The sequence below is a fragment of the Leptonotus elevatus genome, chromosome 2, assembly GCF_054856555.1.
Source record: "Leptonotus elevatus isolate MCC_2025b chromosome 2, RoL_Lele_1.0, whole genome shotgun sequence".
NCBI classification, from domain to species: Eukaryota; Metazoa; Chordata; class Actinopteri; order Syngnathiformes; family Syngnathidae; genus Leptonotus; species Leptonotus elevatus.
Window position 1 is genome coordinate 34,990,064 of NC_141240.1, and position 9,302 is coordinate 34,999,365.

Consider the following 9,302-nt stretch of genomic DNA (forward strand, 5'->3'; position numbering starts at 1 on the left):
TGGAGGATTTGGATTGTTTTCCGTTAATGTCGCTAAACGATTAATTGATTCTCAAAATAGTCGTTAGGTAATCTTATAACCGATTAGTTGTTGATTAATCGATTAATTGTTGTAACCCAAATGGCTACCACCTTATATATATATATATATATATATATTGCATATTGTGCATTTTCACAGCAAGTTGCTATAATTTATTATGGCATTGACATGAACAACTGTGAACAATCAGTAAAAAAAAAAAAACATTAAGTCAAACAGTCAGATGAATTTATATTACTGTATGATGATTGAATAAATAATCATAAATATTAAAAAAAAAGTGACTACAATAATAAAGTTATTATTTATCAAGTGAATGTATGATATAAACTCAAATACACCAATGTCATTTTGTGATGATTATGTGCACATCAAGTTTCTGTCTGGCTAAAATATTTGAAATGATGTCTAATGTCTACTGAAGGAACAACTACTGACATAAACACTGGACAACAATCATTTACAATTCTACGAGCCCTATTGTACATATCAGGGAAGTGTCCCCCCATCTCTTCTTTGAAATAAAAAATTTAATAAAATAAAAAAATTGTAAAAAGCGCAACCATCTCATTTAGGTGCAGTGTCGACAGCGATGGATCGCAGGGCCCGAGCATCCCGGGCATGCAGCATTTGTCACATCACATCGCTGACAAGACATGTCATCAGAGGGGGCAACTTAAGATGCCATGGGGGTGGGGGGGAGGGGGTTGTTGTGACATGCTGCTAAATTGCAGAAAGGGAGACTCCCTTGACTGAATGTCTTGTGTAATATATTGAGAACAGCTCAGTATAATCACAATGCAGTCAACGCCTGCGATATCGCAGTCATTGTAGTTCACATTTGTGTTTGTTTGGACAACGTTTTTGTGTTATCAATTGCTCTTGCTCTCCCTCATTTTATTATAATGGTTGAATGTGTTTTCGGAATCATCTTTATTGGCCAAAACACATGAAGGGATTTGTCTGGTATAGTTTGAGGCACTTGACAGCAAACAAGCCACGATATGAAAATGAACATTAAAGGCATCGCAGAAAATGAGTTGTTATAAAATGTAAGGTTATCGTTAGCGTGGTAGTCCTGAACAATGACGGCGGTGCAAATGAGTCGTCACCAAATTTAAAGAGTAGCACAATTGATGCACTTTAAAGTGTGGAATAGAGAAAATTAGGAAAGTTACAAGTCAACTTTTAAAGTGTGTTTGAAGACGTTAAAAAAAAACTTCAAGTAGGCTACTTTTCTTTACTTTTTATTTCGCGGAATTTAATATATATGTGAGCGGGTCTGGAACCGCATTATTCTACCTGCGCAATCAAAAATGACTTCATTTAGCTCCAACGCAATCATCAAACATAAATAAAATAAAAATAACACAATGAATGTCAAATAATCACAAAATTGTTTTTCCGTGCGTTTTTTGTGCAAAATCGAACAACACAAATCACACAAAGAAAAAGTGAAAGCGTCGTTCTAGGTGTTTTCCGAAATTCACCCCCCCATGCAAAAATGGTTGTCCGCATGAAGTGGGTCGGGCGTGCAGACAGGACAGGAGCCGAAATCGTGTTAATATGCTGTCCGGGGTGCAAGAGGCCGCCACGCAGGGAGCATGGCTGCAATCAGCCAAATAGCCACAGACAGGTCCTGGGTGGCCCCGGGCGCCTCTTCTTGTGTGCTCCCCCCATCAGTGCCACCGACCCTCGGCGTGCCAAAGTGGCCCCACCAGCCCCGCCGAGCTCGTTTGGACCAATCTCTTCATGTCAGGACGCTTCTCGTGCTAGAAAAAGAGAAGTGGGTGACACCTGCAAATTATTTCAACATTATCGTTTGAAAATAATAATACTCGAGTCGTTTTTGCAGACATTTCAAGTGCGTATTTATTATTGAGCTTGTGTCAAAAATACAGAGCTGGAAGGATGGTTCAAATGAATCAAAGCGAGTCCGAGCATATATGGTTTTAATTATAAACACATGTAAACAATTTATGAAAATCATTTTTGCGACCCCCCCCCAAAAAAAAAAACTATTTTCCCTGCAGGCCATAAATGTATAGCCTTATTAGTACAGCCCCCCCCCCCCCTTCTCCCCCACAGTTGTACAGTACAATCATGTGACACGTGCAAGACCTTGAAAAATAAAATGTCAATACATTATTCTGCATGGGAAAATATTATTAGGCATTAAAACATAAAGTTTCAGACTCCTGTCCTTTCAGTAATATGAGAAGTCAAAATTAAATGACAGGTTACTTACTGGATTATGGTTGAGGTTTGCATAGATTACAATTGAAAAATAAATAATAAAAAAAGGATCAAATTGATAATTGACATTTATTTGAATATAACCTGCGAGCAAGAAAGTGACAAGGCCTAAATACCAACGTGGCGTCCGTTAAATAAAGACGAGACATCGCAGCATCACTTGATGAGAATTATGCAATTTCTTTTTGAAAAATAGAGGGACAGAAAGAGCGACGCGTTTCAAAAGTTCTGCGGGGAGCACGGCGGCGAATCAAGGCTTGTCGTTGCAATGTTTGAACAGAGTCGACGGGCTCGCGGAGAAGTTGTTGCACTTGTCGGCGCAGCTGGCCTGCAGCGCCGAGCCGGAGAAAGGGTACACGGCGGCCGCCTGGCCGAAGGGCGCCAGGGCGGCGGGGATGGGTGACGTCAGGCTCTGTCCCTGGTTGAGGTAGGCCACCAGCCGCCGCATCTCCTCCAGAGCCTGCGCCTGCATGAGGATGTAGTTCTTGGCCAGGAGGAGGGTGGCGATTTTGGAGAGTTTTCTCACCGACGGGCTGTGCGCGTACGGGATGACGGATCTCAAGCCGTCCAGCGCGTCGTTCAGGTCGTGCATCCTCCTCCTCTCGCGCGCGTTGATGCTGAGCCGCAGGGAGCGCTGCTCCTTGGACTTCTTGGCCTGCAGGGGACCCCCGGGCTTGTCGTCCCCGAAGGGCGCGCCCCGTTTGCGCGACTCGAGCGCGTCGAAGGCGTCCTCGTCGTCGCTGGTGTGCTCCCCGCCGCTCTCGTTGGACTTGGCCGTCTGGCCGCTCAGGAAGTCGGCGGCCGGCGTGAGGGGGAAGCGGCCGGGGGCTCCGGGCGCGTGGCCGGCGCCGAAGCCGAAGGCTGACTGGCCGTAGCGCTGCGTCAGGTCGAGGAGCGCGTCGTTGCTGATGGACTTGAGCAGGTTCTCGTCGCTGGCGTTCATCTTCGCTCCCAAAAAAAAGAAAGCAAACAGAAAGCAGACTCCTCCGCGTTTTTGTTTTTGGAAGTGGGATCGCTCGCGCCGTCGCGCTCCTCGCCCGTGTGGTGACTCTTGAAGGAGGCTGTGAGGAGTGTGAAGCGTCTACATGTGCGCGTCGCTCCTCGCTGCTGCTGCGCGCATCGCTCACCATGCACCACCTCCGCGACAAGTAGCAGCAACAACAACAACAACAACAACAACAAGTTGCGATTAAACTTGTCCAAGTGCGCTCGGCGGATGATGGCGTGCTCTGCGGGATCTGCCTCGGACTTGCCGCCTCTCGCGCCCTCCCTCGCCTTGGGCAAAGTGAGGCTCGCGTCCTGCCCCGCGCGCGCGTTAGTAGGCGCGCCAGGCCCGCCGGGATTACTCGCTCGACCAATCAGGGCGAGCGTTTCATTAACTGCAGCGTGCTCCTTCTCCATTGTCATCATTGTAATGTCAAGTGACAAGGAGCCAAATTCAGTGTCCATTTTATGACACTTGAGCACGTGACGCGCATGGTGGGAACTGACCAAGTCAAATTTATAGTTACTTCATGTGTCCGTGGAGTGCAAAACGGAGAGCATTGAAGATAGCGATGGAACATATTAAGAGGAGGAAGATATTCCCCATTCATGGATTTATTCAAGAGAATTGCAAACAACTTCGAGAGTGATTCACGGCAAATTATTTTTTCGAGCCTTTATTTTATTGGTACGCTGTACCAAAAACTTTTTCCATGCATCTCGTTTATTTTTGTAATTTTGGAGAGTTGTGTATGCCAACCAACCATAAAGTCAGTTTTACTATTTATTTAAGTGTTCCAATCATTTGAGGCAAAAAAATTGAAATGGAATTGAAGAGGTATGTAATGATATCTAAACGTTACGATACGATAAATATAAATATCACCATATGAACCTCAAGATATGATATTCATCACGAAAATGTGGGAGGTTGGCAATTTAAAAAAGAAGGAAAAAGCTGGCGATACTGTATAAAAAAAACTTATATTGTTAAAAATAAATAAAGCTCATATAGGAAAAAATAAAAGCACAATTTTATATTTTTGTAAATAATAAAATCAGTGACAAAGAAATAGGCCTGGCCATGTCATGTCACGTTATTGTCATGTGCTACTAGCCACAATATCAATGGCAAAAACATTTCTAATTAAAATTAAACTGCACCAATAAACTAACCATCAGAGGGTGCTAGAACTGCACAAATTGAATACAACTTTTTTATTTATTTTTTTATTTTTACAAATGTGCTACTTTTTAGCATTTCCAATTCTCAATTCTTTTAATTTCTCATTTTTAGTTAGTAATTGTAAAATGGCCACAAGAGAGCGACTGATAATGGCATCGACCGCCGTCACAAGTACCGATACCTTGAAATGTTTTTTCGTGTGTTGGCGGCCGATGGTAAAAAAGTTTGTTGTCTCAAAGAGATGCCACAAAACCATAAACATTCGTACCGTAGATAGTATTTGCCCCATGAATATATTATATTTTAGAAGTCTATCATTAAACGATAGAGGTTATTTTGTTTACTCCAAAGTAGGCCTATATTCCACATCTTTTTTTTTATCATCTGGACATGTTTGATTTTTGCAGTTCAACCATCTGAGGCAGCTGCGGATGTTGTCTTACCTGCTATGTGACGAATGACGCCTCACTTCCACACAGCCTGAAACGTTACATTGACAATGTGGCATACGAAGAGCAGACTGGAACTGCACTGCCACCTAGAGGTGGTAATGGATAATCAGTCTGTTTGTCTCGTTCACGCTCTGTATCCATCCAATCAGTACGTGTGTCTCTGGAATGCATAGCCTAACCTACACCAAAAAAGCCGAATGATCACGTTTAGGGTTTAGGGAAGTTGGAAACATTCACATACACACAAATAGACAATTTAAGCTTTAGTGACAAGTGCGAGTGAATGTTTTTACTTAGGTTACTTGATGTTTTTGGACTATAGGACCGGAGAAAACTTGAAGAGACCCAGCCGAAGAACATTTGAACTGCAGGCATTCAAATGTCGGTTGGATGTTGTCGACAGTGGCACAGATGGGATTTTGGAACTGGGGGGTGCAGGGACTGGAATATTTTATAATATATATATAAAAAATTGCTTCTGCAATATTTTGCGATATTACAGCGCGCAATTCTCGAATCGATTCGATAAGCGGCCGAATCGATTTTTAAACATCAATTTTTTTATGGGAATATTCAACAAAACGTCTTACTTAGGCTAAGGATTCACACATTAAGCATGGAAGAATGTTATATTAATGGAACATTAAGCCTTAATATTTTTATTTCAGTGCTGTTCAAACATGAAACAGACTGCAACCTGAATTTTCAGATAAATAAATTTTCATACAAATCTTACAGTGTACATGTACAAGTTTACTGATAAGTATTTTCTAAATTTGAGTAAAGAAAATTATTGCAATCATCAATTTATAGATTCGTACCGGGATTAATCGGTATTGAATCGAATTGTGACGTACTAGGCAATTCACACCCCTAATATATATATGTATATAGTCAGTCCCCCTCAGTGCCATCTGCGGCCGTGGTTGTCAGAACTGTCTAAATTTAAAAAAATTCCACCTTACAAGGCCCTCAAAGCACTTTACATTCAACTACTCATTCACCTACTGTTGACAGGATCCGGAGCAACTGGGGGTTCAGTATCTTGCTCAAGGATGCTTCGACGTAGTCACAATGGCATGGGATTGAACCCACAACTTGTGGGCTGGGAGACGACCACCATACCACTGAGCCATGCCGCCCCCAGATCGCCCCTAGATCTCAATTCTTTGTCGTGGGCCGTGTAAACAGGTTTGTAACTGGATCGATTCCTCATCCAAGCAATTGAACCCGAGACACAAGGATGACTAGTAGTACGATCATATTTGTACAGCCCCTAACCGCTGTTGTCAAACATTTTGAAGAGTTCTCACCTGCAGGTACAAACAACATATACAACGGGGAGTCACATACTTTTTTCAATTTCCTTTTTCATGTATTATTCAGATAGACGTGTGGACGCCAGGATTTGGGTTTTGCAGTTTTTGTAAGGATCGAATTACCTTAATGGCTCCCTTATTTGCAGCATTTACTACATGAAACTTTTAGAGCAGGCGTGCGTTGGTGCAAAGCCAAGCAAATCCTATTTGGAGGGCTCCACCCACATGAACTCAGCATCAACAAAAGCTTGATTACAGATGTTTCTGAAAGTGATGTAGGCTTACCTTTGTCGACGTCAGGTAGTCTACAAGCAGGAGATTAAATGTTCAACAACACTCACTAAAGTTTAGCGTCAGTGAACTGCATGTGGCCTGACAAATGTCCGTGTTGATGAGTGGACATAAATTTACCAGACGGCAGACACACTCCATCATACAATTAATTAATTAATTAAAGTCTTATGGCTGAAAAAGGTGACATCAAAAACAAAAAGCACAGCAGTACAAAACCCAAACAAACCCAATTGGCAGTGGTAAGCATATGATTTTTTTGTCTTGACCAGTAGGTGGCAGAAGAGTCTTTGTTTTTTCTGGTGCTAAGTGAAATGTGAAGTTGTCAGTGGTCAACGGGGCCAGACTGGGACTCATTTTCAGCCCTGAAGCTTCAGGGCTCAGAACATACACAATTTTAAAGTTATTAGTGTATCAATAAAAAATACTTGAGCATATCCTTCAACGATATTGATCGCATTTGATTGAAAATCTCATTTACGATCGGCCATTACGGTCATGTTGATTTGAACAATTATGTTAACATAAAATGGACAAAAAGACAAAACAATTGATCAATACGCAAATGTGCATTAAATGGGTTAAGACATTTTACACTTAACAAACACGGCACATTTACCAAACGCAGTTAAAGCAGCAACATTAAGGTAGCTAACACGCTACTTCCTGTTTGCACTCTTATTTTGAAACCTATTCTCGTCACTTTTGGTGCACTATTAAACTGACACACGCTTGACTTGAAGACAGAAACGCTGCAACGGTAATCATAGGAGGCTTTCCTATCATGCTTTGTTGGCATTACTATTAATATTTGTGACTCTATATTATCTAGTATAATAGCCTATGGAGGACACATTAATATTTCAGTTGCTTGACAATAAGACAGCTATATTAAGATGCTCTCAACTTTCTTAATTTACTGGTTTCAAAACGGATGTGCGGCCTGCTACCTGGCATTTTATTTGCTGATTTTAAAACGATCCCGCAGCCAGAAATAAATAGTGCCTTCTGGCGGTCAACACAGTATAGTTAACGCTGCTGCCGATTTATTACTCCGTTTTGTGAGTAGTCTGCTTGTGGTCCCAGCTGTACACACTTTATTCAATGCGACTTGTAGCAAAACGTTCCATTACAAATCTGTAAAGGGCGACCGTTAACCACAAGTTCAACTTGAAGAGCGTGACGCTTGCTGTCCGTTGCTCTTTATTACTGCCGGGCCCGGTCATGGCGCTAAAAGCTTTACAAGCCTCACAAAAGTGTCAACAAACCAACTAAAAATATATGATGCTTCCTTTGAAAGCCTGTTCAATGCGACTCCGGGTCACCATGGCAACTGCACCCTCAGCTGCTGACCACCATTTGAGCACATCGCTATTGAATGCCCTTAATGCAGTGCTCGCCGAATTCCGCCAGGTGGCAGAAGATCCTTTTTTATCTTGCTAGGAATTTGGCGTCGCGTTTGACAGGAACATTGTGTGCTCAAACTGCTCATCAGTTGCAAATGTTTCTTTCATTTGCGTTGATTGGTATTGACAACTCAGAACATCCGGGCATTTCAGATTTTCCCCTAATGAAACGCAATTAGCAAATGCTTCATTTAAGAAACGGCGTGCTTTTGCCTGTGACTATCATACAAAAATCAGGCAGACTGTTATTGTAGTCAAACGACGCATTTTGAAATTAAAATACAGTAAACATCACAAATCCATTTACAAGGATCCAAAGTCGCTTTTCGATAAGCCGAGAGCGTCATTTCACCGACACCGCCATTTTGTCTTGTGACGTAAGCTCGGAATGGTCAATTATTCATCAGTAGAAATCTTCACATTTATGCGAGTCTCACTTGTGGTGTGTTTCAGTGTTTCCCAAAGCACATATAGCAGATATTTGAAACAATCTCACGGGACAACAACCCCCAAAATAACGTCTTGCCTGAGATATGAGTGACCTGACGTTGTTCAAGATATTAGATGATGTTGGGTCGATTTATTTTTTTTTGCTTGGAATTGCGAGCAAAACAATGACATACGAGCAGTGTTGCCACTGTTACCTTAAAAAGTAACTCAGTTACTGTAATGATTAAGTAACTAAGTTAGCTTACAAGTGACAACCACATTTGACATAAAATTGACAACTGGTTTTGGTTTTCGAAATATTTTGACGTGATAGCATACTTACAGAAGCGTATTGCATTCACTTGAAGAAAAAAAAACAACTCCTGTTTTTCTGACAATATTTTTGGGGGAGCTTTGTTTTTTTTGAGTATTTTTTTTTCTGTTTTTCAGAATATTCTTTTCTGTTTTACTCGTTTTTTTTTCTGTCAAAAAATATTCCGAAAAACAGGCTGAAAAAAATTATTCAGAAAAACAAGAGCAAAAATTACACCGGAAAACAGGAAAACAATTCGTCATAAAAACAGAAAAAAAAATATTTAAAAAAAACAGAAACAAATTTATTCAGAAAAACCGAGCTGGTGTTCTGTTTTTCGGAGTATTTACTTATTTTTTTACCACTGAACTCCAAGTGACTTGTAGACTCGCTAATAGCGGAAACAGACACTTTCCCGCATACCTCCATATGCAATAAGTCATGTTTACTTACTGGCTCTCAATAAAGGAATGAATGTGTATACTGTATTGTGGTTTGTGCTCTAATCTCTGAGGGAAAACCCCTTTTAAAAAAATACTCAGAAAAACTGAAAAAAAATATTCAGAGAAACTGAAAAAAAATATACAGAAAAACTGAAAAATAATTATTTTATAAAATGTGAGT

General features: G+C 41.1%; 1 protein-coding gene across 1 annotated transcript; it reads right to left on the reverse strand.

Moving 5' to 3' along the window:
• Positions 1-2,130: 2,130 nt before the first annotated feature.
• Positions 2,131-5,015, reverse strand: bhlhe23 (basic helix-loop-helix family, member e23). Its single transcript, XM_086068989.1, has one exon. It carries the CDS (start codon positions 3,239-3,241, stop codon positions 2,549-2,551), a length of 693 nt encoding a protein of 230 aa, XP_085925115.1. The 5' UTR covers positions 3,242-5,015; the 3' UTR covers positions 2,131-2,548.
• Between the last annotated feature and the right edge of the window lie 4,287 nt (positions 5,016-9,302).

Coding starts and splice junctions, on each gene's coding strand:
- bhlhe23 (XM_086068989.1), bottom strand. CDS start 3,241: ATGAACGCCAGCGACGAGAACCTGCTCAAGTCCATCAGCAACGACGCG.